Source organism: Oryctolagus cuniculus, chromosome 5 (assembly GCF_964237555.1).
Source record: "Oryctolagus cuniculus chromosome 5, mOryCun1.1, whole genome shotgun sequence".
NCBI classification, from domain to species: Eukaryota; Metazoa; Chordata; class Mammalia; order Lagomorpha; family Leporidae; genus Oryctolagus; species Oryctolagus cuniculus.
In genome coordinates, this window is record NC_091436.1 from 129,924,524 (window position 1) to 129,940,093 (window position 15,570).

The window sequence follows — 15,570 nt, forward strand, 5'->3', positions numbered from 1 at the left end:
ATTGCATGGAAAAGTCCCCCTTTCGCAAGCCCTGTCCTTTTTCAACCCCACCTTGGCTATAATTTCCAGCTGAACATGTCCTTCATCTGATGGTGACCTCCATTCAGGCAAGGACGATTTGCTCAGCTCCAGATGCCCCCAGGACACTGCATGTTGTCAATCAAGTGCCATTTCTTTAATGAACCAGTAATAAAAGGGAGAATGACTTCAGTGCTAAGACTGCAGCAAAGAACAGGCCAGGGCCGGTGTTGCGGTGTACTGGGTAAAGCCGCATCCCACATGGGCACCAGTTCTAATCTCCACTGCTCCATTTCTGATCCAGCTCTCTGTTAATGGCCTAGGAAAGTAGCAGAAGACAACCCAAGTGGTTTGGCCCCTGCCACCCACGTGGAAGACCCGGAGGAAGCTCCTGGCTTAAGTCTTTACAGTCATTTGGGGGAGTTAAACCAGTCAATATAAGATCTCTCTCTGTCTCTCCCCTTCTATTTGTGCCTTTCAAATCAATTAATCAAAGAGCTTATTTCCAAATACAGTCACATTAAAATTTTTTTTAAAAAAAGAACAGGCCAAGCCACGGTGGCTGTCATCCCTTTAGCCACCGTCCAGGATAGCACTGGCACTAACCCCAGATCGCAGGACCTTGCCCATGCACATGCGCAGCGCTCTCCGCTCGGCCCGCCCCTTCAGGGCCTCTTCCTCGGCCCGCCCCTCTCCACCCCGGCCAATTAGGGAGAGGAGGCGGAGTCCTGCTTGCCGCGGTGCTCCCTGGGTAGCGTCCCTAGTTACTGTTGCTAAGGCTGCAGGTCTTCGGAGCCGGTGAGGGTCAGAAGTGGGAACCAGGACCTGAGAGGTCAAGGGTCGGTGCAGAGCCGGGGAGGAGATGGTGAATCAGCCGATCCAGATTTTCGCGAGGGTGAAGCCTCCTCTCCGGAAACACCAGCAAGGGGTACGGGTCGGAGCTGCCAGGGCGCCAACGCGGCGGGGCCTCCCGGGCCTGGGAGGGGTGGCAGGCGAGGGGGCTGGGCCGGTGTGAGGGGCTTCGAGGCCGGCGCGGTGCTGCCCGCTGACCTAGGCACCCCGCTGCCACGCAGACCTCCACGCACTCGTCAGGGACGCGACCGGCGGCCCGCCGCGCCACAGCCTCGGCACAGCTGGGCACACTCACGCGGACCCCGCGCCCCTGCGCCCCGGCGCACGCGTCCCGCGGGGCCGCCCTGCGCGTGTGCCCGCACTCGGCTACCTTCAGAAGAGGATTTCGCACAGGGGCAGAGCTGGCCGCTACGGAAGGGTGTTTGGACCCGTGGGGCCGTCTCCAGGTCCGGAGCACGGGCACGTCCAGTCCTCTGCGGGCAGCCGTAGATACACAGTCGGGGTAGACACGGAGGGCCTCCGGGAGCCACCGAGAACGCACACACCCATCTCACTCAGAAACTTGAGTGTTCTCAAGGTGCTTCCTCCAGGGAGCGAAATCCAGGCAGAGAGTCTGTGCTGCTGCTACGGTGTTCAAAGCATTGCTTACCCTGCCTCAAAGGGGGCGTAGCCGGTCTTCCCGCCTCCTGAGAACTTGCCCCGACAGGTTATTTCCCACTGACCCAAGAAGGCTGCGGGCTGGGTGTTTTCTCACTTTACAGATGAGGAGACAGGCTCAGGTTGCATACCCTGGCCCAGGCCCCCAGCTGGTGAGCGGTTGTAATTAAAGCTTCTTTATTCCAAAGCCATGCTCTGTTCAGACAAAACCTTTGCCTCCCAAAGTGAGAATGTAGGCATGAGCAATTTGGGCCATATTCGTGAGTGCCTGGGATTGGTATTTCATTAATAATACGTTGTCCCTATCCTGTATCTGTGGCGGTGCATTTATTTGTGTAACCTCATGCAATCTCATAGTTAGCATTTTCCTCATGTTAGCTGTGTACTTGTAACAAGGAGAATGTGGTAGCTTTGTCATCGTCATCATTAGTTCTATTGCCAGAATAGATTCAGGAGAGCATGCATGAGAAGAATCCAGGGAAAATGTTGACTTAAAAAAAAGAGGGAGAGAGAAAACCGTGTAGGAAGATCCATGGGCATCTTCCCATTTTCTTTCCTCTTACAGTCACTTACATGAAGATTTTAAAAAGTATATCCTATGTAAACAGTGTCTTAAATGTAACATTTCTCTCCAGATTCCTAGCCAAAAATGTTGGGTTAGCTACCGAGTCAGGAGCAGATGCTTGGTTATGGTAAAGTGAGCAGGTGGGTAGGTGTGGACTTGGAGGTGTTGATGTAGACAATTCAGCAATAATGTCTTCTCCTTTCTTGCTGCTTCGGTGAGTTTGTGGAATTGCTGTTTGATCCTCTGGAAGTATTTCTAGGTGTCACACTGCATTTCATGATGTCACGCTCTTACCGAGATGTAGCATTGTGCCACACACAGCTAAAGGATGGGGTGAATGAATGCTGGGTCAGGGTGTTCCACTCTCCCTTAGAACCCCACGTGTCAGCACTGTATCTTGTCCCCGTGTTTCTTTCTAGAAATGCTCCTAGGAACATTCGATCAAGAGTGAACTCAAAGGCTTTATTAAAGTTTTCATTGAAGCATCATAAATTAAATTATAACATTCAGATTAGTAGAAGGAGATATGTAAAATATGAACCTCTTTGATAATTTTAGCAATGGCAATGCTTTTCATTTGTAGAGTGCTTTGTACAGTTCAAAAGCATTTTCACATTCATTGTTGCATTTGTTCTGAAAAAACTTCCCATCTCAAATGATATATTTATGAGTAAGGGTAGAAAACTAGTAAAGAGATGAATTTTTTTTTAAATGTGTGGCAACCCCCCCCCCCATCATGTCTAGCTGTTAAATCAAAATGTAGTGTCCCAGAGGATATAATTTAAAAATATCTCCTGAGAACGTCTAGCCAGAAAGCCTTGGACCTGATACCATTGCTTTCTACAGATGATTTTATTTTACACAATGACTTTTCTACATGAAGTCTTCATGTTTTCAAAGAGAGGTTTCAATAAAAACCTGCGTAGGAAATTATTCACACTTCCTGGAGATTTAGGTAGGCTTTTACTTGCTTAGAAATACGACCTTTCCCCCACTGTCAAGCTTCTAAATGGGTCTTCAACTGCAAGTATTTCTCCATTAGAAAGAATTTTTATTCCCTGGTGAAAGACAAGAAGTCTTCTTAAAAGACCTCTAAATTGAATGGCTAACCATTTTTATGGTGCATTACGAAACACTTTCATTTCCATGACATCATTTGATCCCCAGCAGTCTTGGGAGGTTGCAGTTCTGTTCTCCTTGATTGTGAAAGATGTGATCACAAGTGTAAAGGTGACCTCAAGTCACACAGCTGGTAAATCAAGCTCAATGCTGGACCCAGCTCTTTGGAAACCACATCTTGCACTTTTTTTTTTTTTTTTTTTTAAGTAAGCTTGAGCCTCAATTGTCCTGGCCAACACAGGAAGGAGTAGGTAACCAAGAAGAGGATCAGAGTGTTCAGTTGTGAGGACTCTGGTTAAGACCTTCCATTCCCATATTAGTTTTAAGATGCTAAGTGATTTCTCCCAAGTCATTTGCTAATTAGCGGCTAAGCTGAGCTGAGAACCTTGAAAATGAGATCAAAGACATGAATTACATGTGTTTTTGAGACTGTATGTCTTTTATCAAGTGCCTGAATGTATCTCATGGAAACTTGGGCTTCTTTGAACATAACTTGAATTAGAGCATTCTTACAAGCTCTCTGAGAAGGCTCAGTCATGGTCCATTTATCTGTGTGTCTGGTAGTTTGTAAATGTTCAGAAAAGCTTATTGGTTGTAGTAAAATGCTAATTTCTGATACACGATTCCAAAGCAGTGCTTAGATAACATGTTGCTTTCAGGGCTATTGGTTTTTCCTTGACAACAACTGAGACTCTCAAAAGCTCAAATTTGAATATCCGATCATTCAAAGATGATCTGAGCTTAGATACAGCATTGATTTAGGCTTTTACTTCTTGTTCTGTTCCACATACCTGAGTCCTCACACTGCTCAATTATCCACATTTGATAGTATGATTTTTTTATTTTAAAAGTACGTTTTTCAAACCATTACATGTCATAGTGCAAGCTATAATTTTACCATTTATAGTAATTTATCTTTATTATTTGTAGATTTATTCCATAGATGAAGATGAAAAATTAACAGCTAGCTTGGAAATTATCTTACCACGTGATTTGGCAGATGGATTTGTGAATAATAAACGAGAAAGCTACAAATTTAAGTAAGTTTATCTTTCTTTTTCATTTTTGTTTCATTATTTAATTCTTTTTTTTTTAAGATTTATTTTTTATTTGAAAGAGTTAACAGAGAGAGAGAGAGACAGATCTTCCATCTGCTGGTTCAGTCCCCAAGTGGCTGCAATGGCCTGGGGCTGGGTCAGGCGCAAGCTAGGAGCCAGGAACTTCTTCTGGGTCTCCCTCATGGGTGCAGGGGCACAGCACTTGGGCCATCTTCGACTGCTTTCCCTGGTGTATTTGCAGGGAGCTGGATCAGAAGTGGAGCCTGTATAGACTTGGCACTGCTGATGGCTGCTTAACCCACCATGCCACAGCGTCTGCCCCTGTTATTTAATTCTTGTATTGCGTTACTATCCACTGTGAAGTCATAAAGGATCATTTCTTGTAGAAACTGTAGTGTAACTGTCTCATTTAGTAGACAGAACTCAAGTTGTATTTTTACTCCTACGCCTCAGATTGAAAAAAGGGTTGCTGGTTCGAGTCCTGGCCACTCTACTTCCCACCCAGCTCCCTGCAGGTGTGCCTAGGAAAGCAGCTGAGGATAGCCCAAGTGCTTGCACCCACATGGGAGACCCAGAGGAGTCTCCAGGACCCTGGCTGGATGAGCCCAGCTCCAGCTGTTGTGGCCATTTGGGGAAGTGAACCAGCAGATGGAGGATCTCTCTCACTCTCTCTCTGGCTTTGCCTTTCAAATAAATAAATAAATAACTCTTTAAAAAGGTGTATGCAGGGGGGCAAAGAGGGTGTATTTCTGTATCCAAGATCATATTCCAAGTTCCAGCCTTTCTTTCCTACCCCTACTTATCTAGCGTTATCCTTTTGCGTCTCAGTCCACTATGGCTTAGCACTTACAGGAAGTTCCAATGTGTTACTAAACTGTATTAATGATGAGCACTTAGAGTACAGTCTGTGCTGGCTTGGTGAGCCTTCTTTATAATGGGAGGGCTACGTGGGCCTCATACACACAGGTGTGCTTTCTTTGTGCTGCCCAGGGCCATGAGCACCAGCAACATGTGCCTCAGTAGCACTTGAAATGTCTCGCTAGACATGAGATGTGCTGTCACGTGTGCAATGTATGGAGGCTTTTTACATGACGACTTCGTATTTTCTTTTTGATTGTGAAATATCTCCAATGGGAATAAAAGCATTGGGGCTATATCGGGTAAAAAGTATGCTATTAAAGTTATTTTCACCTATTCTTTCTTACTTTGAAAAATATGACTACTAGATCATTTAAGTCACAGACAAGGGGACTTCATAAAATTTATGGAAAATGGAATGAAAACAAATTTGTTTTGATGTAAAAAATTTTGGAATCTCTGCATAGTTTTTATAAACTTTTTAAAGTCCCCTTGTCCCCTCATGTGTATGGATTTCTGTTTGGTTCTGGTGAAAAGCACTGCCCCAGGGTGGTCCCTGTCCCCCCCACACCCCCCACTGTGGAGCTTTTAGTCTAGATACACTCCTGGTGGCCAGGCCCTGACCTGTGTGGTTGTGCTGTTTCCTACTGTCCTTATTCTCTAGTTTCAGGTGGAGCCATTTCTTTTCATCTTTGCCTTTTATTTCTGGAGAAATCTGAGCCCAGCCTAAATCTGTATTGAATGTTTGGTCCAAACTCCAGCGGTGGCCTTCAGGGTGCTGTGGACAGAGCCCTTGAGTTCCTCTCCAGGCCATTTTTTTGCCCTTGCCTTCGGGTAAATTATCCCTGGTCTTTTTTTTTTTTTTTTAATGAGTTTTGTCTTTCTCTTTATTGTTATATTCTGACTTGCCCTGATTTTTTTGTCTTATGAAGAATTCTTGATCTTCATAGCTGCACTTTCATCTCTCATGTGTATGTATCTCTTCCTCCACCTCCTCCCCACCTTCTTACTGTATCTCCTTATACCGGAAGCACAGGCGGGGTTGCTGTTGCATGGCGAGGTGAGCTTTGGCTTGTCTTTGTGCCTCCCATTGCGTTTGGTCATATCCGTGAAGCACCAGCCCTATCTCTAATGCTCGAGTTACTTTTTCTGAAGGAGGCATTCCCCCACTGACCGAAGCCTGCTGTGTACCTCGACAGCTATGACTTTGCTACAGCTGGCCTAGGCCACTCTCTATAAAGCAAGTTTGCTGAAACACTTTAGTTGCCATGGTTCCATCTGCTTGCCAAGAACAACTGAGCGGGGCTGATGTTGGGGGTGATAAGCTGCCACCTGCAATGCCAGCATCCCACATGGATACTGGTTTGAAACCCAGTTGCTCCACTTCCAATCCAGCTCCCTGCTAATGGTCTGGGAAAGCAGCGGAAGATGGTTCAAGTGCTTGAGCCCCTGCATCCACATGGGAGACCTGGAAGAAACTCCTGGTTCCTGGCTTGGGCCTGGTACAGGCCTGGCCCAGCTATTGCAGCCATTTGAGGAGTGAACCAGTGGTTGGAAGATATTTCTCTTTCTCTCTCTATCCCCCCTCTTCTTCCCTCTAACTCTGCCTTTCAAATTAAAAAACAAAAACAAAAACAAAAAAACAAGTGGCCTTGTGGGCATCCTGCAACCCTTTCCCAAGTGTCCTTTATAGAATATATATAAACATATGTGAATTGAAAACACATTATTTACTGACTTTTAAATCTCTGTATTAAAAGCATTAGCTTTTATATCTAAAAAATAAGATATTCAACTGATATGTAAATTGAGAGATAAAATTGATGACCAGTGGTAGATCAGGAAGTGCCAAATGGCAAGGAGAAAATCAGGCAGGAAAGGGGAGAGGGGGGCACTGGGATGAGAGTTGGCGAAAGAGAAGACTGGTGGCAACGTGTAATAGCTCAGAGAAGACATGGCCGTGAGGGCAGCACGAGCAAAGCCTTGGAGGAGGTGAGGCAGCCAGCCACTGCGGTACCCGAGGGCCTGCTGCAGCACGGTGACACCCCGAAGACCTAAGACCGGGTTGCAGGGAGGGAAAAGTGCTCAGGTGGCTGCAGGAGAATGAGCGGCGGGGGGGTGGGGGAGTGGGGGGGTGGAAAAGGTAGCAGGGTGGGGGGAAGCAGCAGCAAGGCCCCTTGTTTGGGGCTGTGGCAGTCACTATGAGGGCTTAAGCTTTGTCCCTTTAAAAAGGCACATTTTTGATCTGAAGAATGAAATTAGTTGACTTTTGTTTTGGCAGTTTCACTCACCGACACGGGGAAGATAGATCCTAAGCCGGCCAGGGATACCAGGGAGGCTCTCAGAGGGGAGACCCAGGCAAGAAAGTGTGGTGGCTTGGCCCACGGTGGCAGCAGTGGGGATGCGGAGGAATAATTGGATTCTAGATGTATGTGGGAGATCAAAGCCGATGGGGTTTGCTGAGTGGATATAGCGTGGTGGGACGAAGGAGGCAGGGTGATGGGAAAGGTTTGGGCTGAGGACTTAAAAGGACGGAGTCATCACTTCCGGGGGTGGGGACGATTGCAGGAGCAGGTGTGCGATGGGAAGAGATGGGCATAGCTGCATCTGGAGTGGAGCCTAGAAAAAGCCTGCAGGACTCCTCACATGAAAGCACCTCCGAGGAGTCAGGAAACCTGAGTTGTGTCTCAGGCGTGTCGCTGACAAGCTGCCAGCCCGTCAGGAATCGCCTTATTCTCTCGACCTCAGCTGCTGCTCCTGTGAATGAGCTAGACCGGACGTCTTAATCTCCTTTATAGCTCCAGTTCTATTTTGCTCTTCAGTGATTTTTCAGGAGATAGCTGATCAAAATGCCTTTCTAGACGACTGCACAACTGCGTTGTATGAGATAAAATATGTGGGATGATGATACTTGATGTTCAAGATACAATTAATGATTTATTCTAACTTTGTGGTGCTGAAATCTTCATTCTGAACTGTGTGAGGGAAAGCCAGGACACGAGGGATCTGGGCGGCTTGTGGTTCTACCACCTGTTACTTTAAGTAGTGGAGGCTCTCATTTTTCTCCCAAGAAATTCCATGTGCTTGTAGATTCTGTACTAAAACTATCGTCTATTCTTATTTAAACCTTGCTAAAAGAGTCTGGCACAGGATAGGCATTCAGCATCCTTCGTCCCACCACACTATATCCACTCAGCAAACCCCATCGGCTTTGATCTCCCACATACATCTAGAATCCAATTATTCCTCCACATCCCCACTGCTGCCACCGTGGGCCAAGCCACCACACTTTCTTGCCTGGTCTCCCCTCTGAGAGCTTCCCTGGTATCCCTGGCCGGCTTAGGATCTATCTTCCCCGTGTCGGGGAGTGAAACTGCCAAAACAAAAGTCAACTAATTTCATTCTTCAGATCAAAAATGTGCCTTTTTAAAGGGACAAAGCTTAAGCCCTCATAGTGACTGCCACAGCCCCAAACAAGGGGCCCTACTGCATCAATTAGCAAACGAAAATGCTGTAATTAATTTAACGTTAGGTACCTTGCAGGATACATTGTGTTTGTGACTCACTGTTCTCTTTTGTTTTTATATTTTTGAGGTATTATTTATTTTATTTGAAAGAGTTAAAGAGAGATGAGAGAGAGGGAGAGAGAGGAGTTTTGGGGGCAGGGAGAAGAGGAGGGGAGGGAGAAGGAGAGACACAGAGAGAGGAAGATCTTCCATATTCTGGTTTATTCCCCAGTTGGCTGCAAAGGCCAGGGCTGGATCAGTGTCTTCTTTTAAACTCCTGCCATCTCTTTTATTTTATTATATAGTAGGTGTAATTCCTTTTACTTGGGGATGTCTAATTGATTCACTCAGTCATCACTGACTTGCTAAGAGAAAGGAGCTGGCCTTCCCACCATTCTCCTCCAGGGCGCTGCTCAGAGTCTGTGCTCAGGTGTGGTAGCAGACGGTGCCCAAAGAGCAGGTGGGCGGCCGTGAGTTCTGTCAGCCTCTGTGTTCTGTCGCTGTTCACACCAGAAGCTCTGGTACTCCGGCAGGGTTGTGAGGAGTGGGTACTCTGGACGGTAAACACTGTTGTCTGAAATACAGTCTCGCCTGCTAAATGCCTTAGACTGTCTCTCTGCATTCTTCATTATTTGCTTCTCTGAAATGGGTAGGATCTTTTGAAGCTAACGTTGGTTAAAGACAGTGGATCTCATCCCGTCTTGTGTGTCCAGTCCAGCCCCGGGTGGCCTTCTGAACCCCTCCCTGGTGAAAATGCTCTTCGGCTGCACCAGCCAGCTCGGCTCCGATGGAACGCGTGCCCGCTTCACTTGGATAGGCAGGCTTCTACACCAGGTATCCCTCAGCCCCTCTGAAAGCTCCTTAGGAAGTGTTTGTTTTAAAGTTTTTGCTTTAAAGTTTCTCCCCCAATCTCAATTTGAAAAAGACTAATTAAATGTAATAGAAGAATAACCCAGTTGATACTCACAAACTCTTTGTGCGAGATTCCCCTTTTGTTAACATTTTGCCCCATTTGCTCCTGCCCCCCGCTCCCCAATCTCTGTCTCCCTTATCATTGTGATGTTTTGATGGGGCCGTGCTTGCTGGTAGCAACTTACCACACTGTCAAAGAAGAGATTGTGTGTCTGCTGCCTCAGGTATTCCACCGGGCTTGTGATCCTGGACCAGGCAACGGCAGAGTGGTATTGCCGTGATGGTGAAATTGACACCGGACCACCTTCCTGCACCCCTGGCCAGTGCCAATCTGATAAAAACTTCTTTTGCAGGGTTGATCTAGCTCAGTTTATTTTCTGACTTCTGATTTATGGCCAAATAAAATCATATTGAGAATTAAGTGTTCGATGCTAGGATACAGTTTTTCACTAGTATAAAATAAAGCTTCAGTTGAAATATTTAAAAGTAAGTCCACGTGATTCACAGGTTCTTTGCTCCCAGGCCTGACATCGGACGTTCTGTGGCTGTTTACATCCCCTCCTTGGGTTTCCATTTCATGCGGTTATCTAGATTTGAATTTGGTGCCAATTGCAGACACTGTCCCTCTTGAGAACTAAAAAACACACAGTTTATTATTTGGTTCAAAGCTGCTGCAGTTTTTCAGAAGGATTTATTGTGCAGATCTTGTCAAAGCCATACTGTTTACCCAACATTTGTGTACAGGAATACAACAGCGCAGTGTAGCTGGGACTACAGGGAAAACATTGTGTTAAGTTAGGTAAGCCCGGTGATGTAAATGCGGTCTAATTTACAAAGCTGTTGGGAATACAAGATTTATTAATCCAGTCGTGTTTGAGGGCTCAGCGTTTAAATAATTACCATTTTCATGTTGCAGATTTCAAAGGATTTTTGATCAGGATGCAAACCAAGAGACCATTTTTGTCAACATTGCCAAACCAGTTGCTGAGAGGTAGGTGTTTCCCATATTTTGTTTAGTGTTAAGGGTTTCACATCTTGTCTTCAATTTTCAGGTAATCCTGGTAACGTGATTCTGTATATCAAGTATATAATACTCAGGCCATTGGCTGTGTAGCGATGATAGCATTGGTACCTTCTGTTCATGTCACCATTTGTTTCCGATTCAGATTCTGAGCCTCCAAACAAACCAGAGGTAGGCAGGTTGGCTGTGATCACTCCCATTGTAAAAGATACGTGAATTGGGGAGGGCAGAGCTCACGTGGCACTGCTCAGAGATGCATGGCTAGTGGTGACCGAGTCTTAGATGGTTTTCTGGCTACTGAGTTCAGTGCTCTTTCTTCAGGGCAGTATTTCAATCATACGGTTAGATGGACAAAGGAGAAGGTATGCGTGGCACCAAGAGGCCCAATGATGGATCCTGCTCTACTTCAGTGTCATTCCAAGCTTGCCACGGGGCCCTAGGATCCTTGGCTCCAATATGTCCATGTAGTTCCAAGCTATTGACTACTAGAAGCAGACTCACATGGGAATGCCAGGCACATCAGAATGCCAGTTTACTGATACACTCACATACTGACAGTCTCTTTGGGACTGGGCACTCTAGCCCTTTGGTAAGCACCCTGTCCTCCTGTAGGGAATCTACATAGGAAATTACTTCTTGATAAGGTTGCTTCCTGATTCTGAAATCGTTTGGATGACTTTAATGACCTAATAATCCCAGAATATGTCTGTCCCTGCAGTTAAAATGAGAAATATGTCAGCTAAATAAACCCAGTTTTCAAGTCTGTGAATCAGCATACAGTGTCCCATGGATGATGCTGAAAGCCCATTGCCATACTTTGTCTCTCAGACTCCTGTTTGATGAATCTTACTCAGATGAAGGCCTTCTCCTTTAACAGGCTCCTTTCATTGGGTCGAGTATAGTCAAACACATTCAGCCTCCTTGTAACGTAAGATCACAATCCAGTAATACCTCTGTAGATTTTGTTCTTATCTCCCAGATTGGATGCCAAACATTTCTTAAAGTGTCTTCCTTTTATAAATCATTTGGAGTATGTAATTTTTCAGATTACTGGTCTGACGTATTTTATTTTGAAACTTCCTAAAATCATTTGTTGGGGTGTGGATCTTAGCTTCTGTTCCATGGATACTGGTGTTTTCTTCCCATTACTGAATATTGACCCCATATTAGCCTCACTCAGCTCCTGCAGTTACTGCCCCTCTCCTCTATAGAAAATTTGTCAAAATGGTTGCTTATAGTCATAATTTCATTTCCTCTCTTGAACTGTGTTTTTATCAGATTTTGGTCCTTACTGCTCTACTGAACTTATTTTAATCAAAGTCAGCTGTAGCTCCTATTGCTAAATCCAATGAAGGTTACTTCTCAGTCCTCATGTCATTTGTTATGTCCACTTTGGGGCACAGTTGATTATTCCATTCTTCCTTGAAATACTTTGTTCACTCAGCTTCTGGTTTTCCACTTACGCTGCTGACCACGCCTTCTCAGTTAATTTACTTGCCTTTAATTCTGTACAGTAACTCTGTGCCTTTGCTCAGAAGTCAGCTTCCCTCAGAAGTCAACATGGCTGCGTCTGAGCAATCTGAAGTTTTTGCTCATGCACACCACTCTCCCAGGAAGGTCTGCCTCGACTACCCTATTGAAAACTGCACTCCAAGGCCAGCGCCGCACAGCTCAATAGGCTAATCCTCCACCTAGCGGTGCAGGCACACCGGGTTCTAGTCCCGGTCAGGGTGCCAGATTCTGTCCCGGTTGCCCCTCTTCCAGGCCAGCTCTCTGCTGTGGCCAGGGAGTGCAGTGGAGGATGGCCCAAGTCCTTGGGCCCTGCACCCACATGGGAGACCAGGAGAAGCACCTGGCTCCTGCCATCGGATCAGCGCGGTGTGTCGGCCGCAGCGCACCAGCCGTGGCGGCCATTGGAGGGTGAACCAACGGCAAAGGAAGACCTTTCTCTCTGTCTCTCTCTCACTGTCCACTCTACCTGTCAAAAAAATAAATAAATAAAAAGAAAAAAAAAAAAGAAAACTGCACTCCCATTTCCCTTCCCCCTTTTCTTTATTCTAGCATTCATCACCATCTGACATGCTATATAGTTTGATTATCTCTTGAGGTCTTTTTGATTTGCATTTGTTCATGACTCAGCAGAGACACCAACCCAGTGGCAACAGGATTGTAGAAGTAACAGGTAGCTCAAGTTGGTCCATTCTTTATCAGTAAGAAATGTCTCTCTTTGTCCTTTTTATAGCTTTTCTCCTTGTATCCCCTTTTTTTTTTCCTAAAACTTTTTGCTATTTTTTTTTCCTGTTAGCCTTGTCTGGTTTATCTTTTTCCATCTCTTATTTCTTTCAAAGTTTATCATTCATTTTTATTTATCTGAAAGCCAGAGAAAGAGAGAGAGAGATTCTAACAATGGATTCATACCCCAAATGACTGCAACAGCAAGGCTTGAACCAGTGCCCATGTAGGATGCTGGCATTGCAGGAGGCGGCTGAACCTGTTATGCCACAATGCCAGTCCTGACATTTTTATTTTTAAATATGAGTCTGTTCAATCAAATATAGCCGACTTTTGCCTTTTTAGCCAAACCCAAAGTGCTTGGCGTTTAATCGGTTACTTTAAGATGTTTATATTCATCATTATTACCATAACAGTATTCTTCCTATTCGCTTTTGCGATTTAGTATAGTTCCTATTTTTTTCTTTCTTGCTTTTCATTCTTCATTTTTATTTTTACTGCTGGCACTTTCCTCCCTCAGTTGTACATTGTATTTCAACACTTGTAGTTTAAACTGAGATATTTAAACTTATTTGTATTTTTCTCAGTGTCTGCAATTTCTCTCTTCTCTTTCTCTGCCTCTCCCTCTCTGCCTGTTTCTCCCTTCCTTGTCTCTCTCACTCTGTGCTCGCTCGCTCTTTCTCTGTCCTTGTGGTCAGGCACCTTGGCATACTTCTGCTTCGCCTGTCCTGTTCTCCTGCCAGAGAACAGAGTGGAGAATGAGTGATACTTTGTCCTGGATTGGTGTTAATCTTTTTTGTTAGGAACATTTATTTAAATTTATGTCTCGTTATACCTGTTTCTTGCACTCATGTGTATTTATTAGTGTCTTTTATGATAATCATCATCCAGTGGCTTTCTAAAGATAGATCAGGACTTGAGAACTCTCTAAAGCCTTTTACTTCCTTTCACAGTTAAGAATTCAAACTTAAAACTTCTTTTCTCCCTCAACTATGAAGATATTGCCCCATTATCTTTTTGCATGCAGTGTTTTTGAAAATAGATCCATCTGATTTGCTTTTATTTTTAAAAACACTTATTTTTGCTTTTTAGATGTCTTCAAGATTTTTTTCTTTTTATAAAACTTTCTGCCTGTGATTCTAGGTATGGGTATTTTTTCACCTATTCTTGTCTCTCATTCAACCATTTCTATCTGAAAACACTTATATTTCTATACAAGGACCCTCACATTGATAACTTCTTTGATTATTAAAAATATTTTCCTTATATAGAATATAGCTCTCCTTTCCTTCTGGAACTTCCAGTTCTAGAACTAGTGCTTCTATCCTTCAAATATTCTAGCTGTCCATTCATGGCTCCCATCTCTTTGTTCTTTGGCGCTGGACTCTGGAGCAGTTTTTCAGCTCAGGCAAATTCTGCTTGGTTGCCCACCTCTAAACTTTTTATTTTCACTATTGTCTTGTTTTTCATTTCTAAGAAATGACAAAGTCTGTTCTTGTCTATGAATGTGATTTCCTCCTTTTCTTTCTGAAAATACTCATTACCTTCTTTTGAAACATTGGAATTTTTCCTATCCACCTTCTTTCCTTGAACCTGGTGCCTTGTCTTCATGGTGCAGTTTCCTCAAACACTTGGTGGTTCTTAGTGTTGGACTGAGCTCTCCCATGTGAGTGCTGTCATCTGGGGGTGCTGTTTCTGCTCACTGTAGTGCTTCCCCTGCAGTGTCTGTAGGGGATGGTGGCCTGGCCTGTGCCATGGGCATGCTGTGCCTGAGCTTGTGTGCTGGGCACCAGGCCCTCCTTCTCATGGGTGTCGGGGCTCTGGTTACTGTCGCTAATCCAAGCTCCTTCTCTGTAGAAAAGTGTGCTGTGACAGTGGATAGACACATGGAGCATATTCACATTTCCCTTCATCTCCGAAGGAGAGGGTTATTAAGTAAATTAACTTAGTAAAATTAAGAGCCTGGGGACAGAATCACTTTTGTCATTTACTTCAAATATGTCATATACAGTATGTTCACATTTTTATACAAACTTGAATTCTGTGATTTTTAAAGTGGTAAAACATAAAATATTAATAAAATCTCACATTACACATTTGAAGTAATATTTATCCCATAAATTGAAAATCAGTTTATGAATGACCTAATGGAATCTGTACCACTTTAAATGTTAAACAGAAATGTCTACTATTCCTAGGAAACATTAGCCTACAGGAACTTATTCCCAACATAAAATCCAGCCTTCTAAAGGCCATTTAAAGTTATCCTATTGAGTTAACACATGACAACATAATTGTGGTTAGTATATGGAATTAAAACTAAATAGAATTAAACACATTTATTTCCAAAATTCCACAGTTCAGGAATCTCACTAATTTGTACTTAACTTTTCCAACTTAGTCCAAATCATTGATATTATGCTGCATACTCAGTGACTGCAGGAATGGAGAGAAGTTGTAAAGCTTTAACTTTGCATCACTTGAATCACTGAACATTAAGTAAAAATCTTTGCACTGTATCCATTCATCAGTTAGTGGACATCTGGATTGATTCCATATCTTAGTTATTGTGAGTTGAGCTGCTATAAACATGGGGGTATAGTTAACTCTTGTGTATGCTGATTTCATCTCCTTTGGGTAAATTCCTAGGAGTGCAAAGACTGGGTCCTAAGGGAGATATATTTTCAGATTTCTGAGGAAACTCCATATCATCTTCCATAATTGTTATACTAGTTTACATTCCCACCACAGTGTATCTGGGTACCTTTTTCC

The 15,570-nt window shown here is 44.2% G+C and overlaps 1 protein-coding gene across 8 annotated transcripts in view; it reads left to right on the forward strand.

Moving 5' to 3' along the window:
* The first annotated feature begins 762 nt into the window (after window positions 1–762).
* The window catches only part of KIF6 (kinesin family member 6), a 437,691-nt gene continuing 422,883 nt past the window's right edge, over window positions 763–15,570 (forward strand). For 3 of the 8 annotated variants that reach the window (XM_008262871.4, XM_051854769.2, XM_051854771.2), the window contains exons 1-3: window positions 763–946; window positions 4,142–4,251; window positions 10,462–10,536. In XM_008262871.4, coding sequence (XP_008261093.2) covers window positions 881–946; window positions 4,142–4,251; window positions 10,462–10,536 — 251 coding nt within the window. In that variant the 5' untranslated portion in view covers window positions 763–880. Of the gene's footprint in view, window positions 947–4,141; window positions 4,252–9,346; window positions 9,468–10,461; window positions 10,537–15,570 lie in introns of those variants that run through there. The other 5 variants (XM_070074111.1, XM_051854770.2, XM_070074109.1 and 2 more) reach the window with 4 other exon arrangements.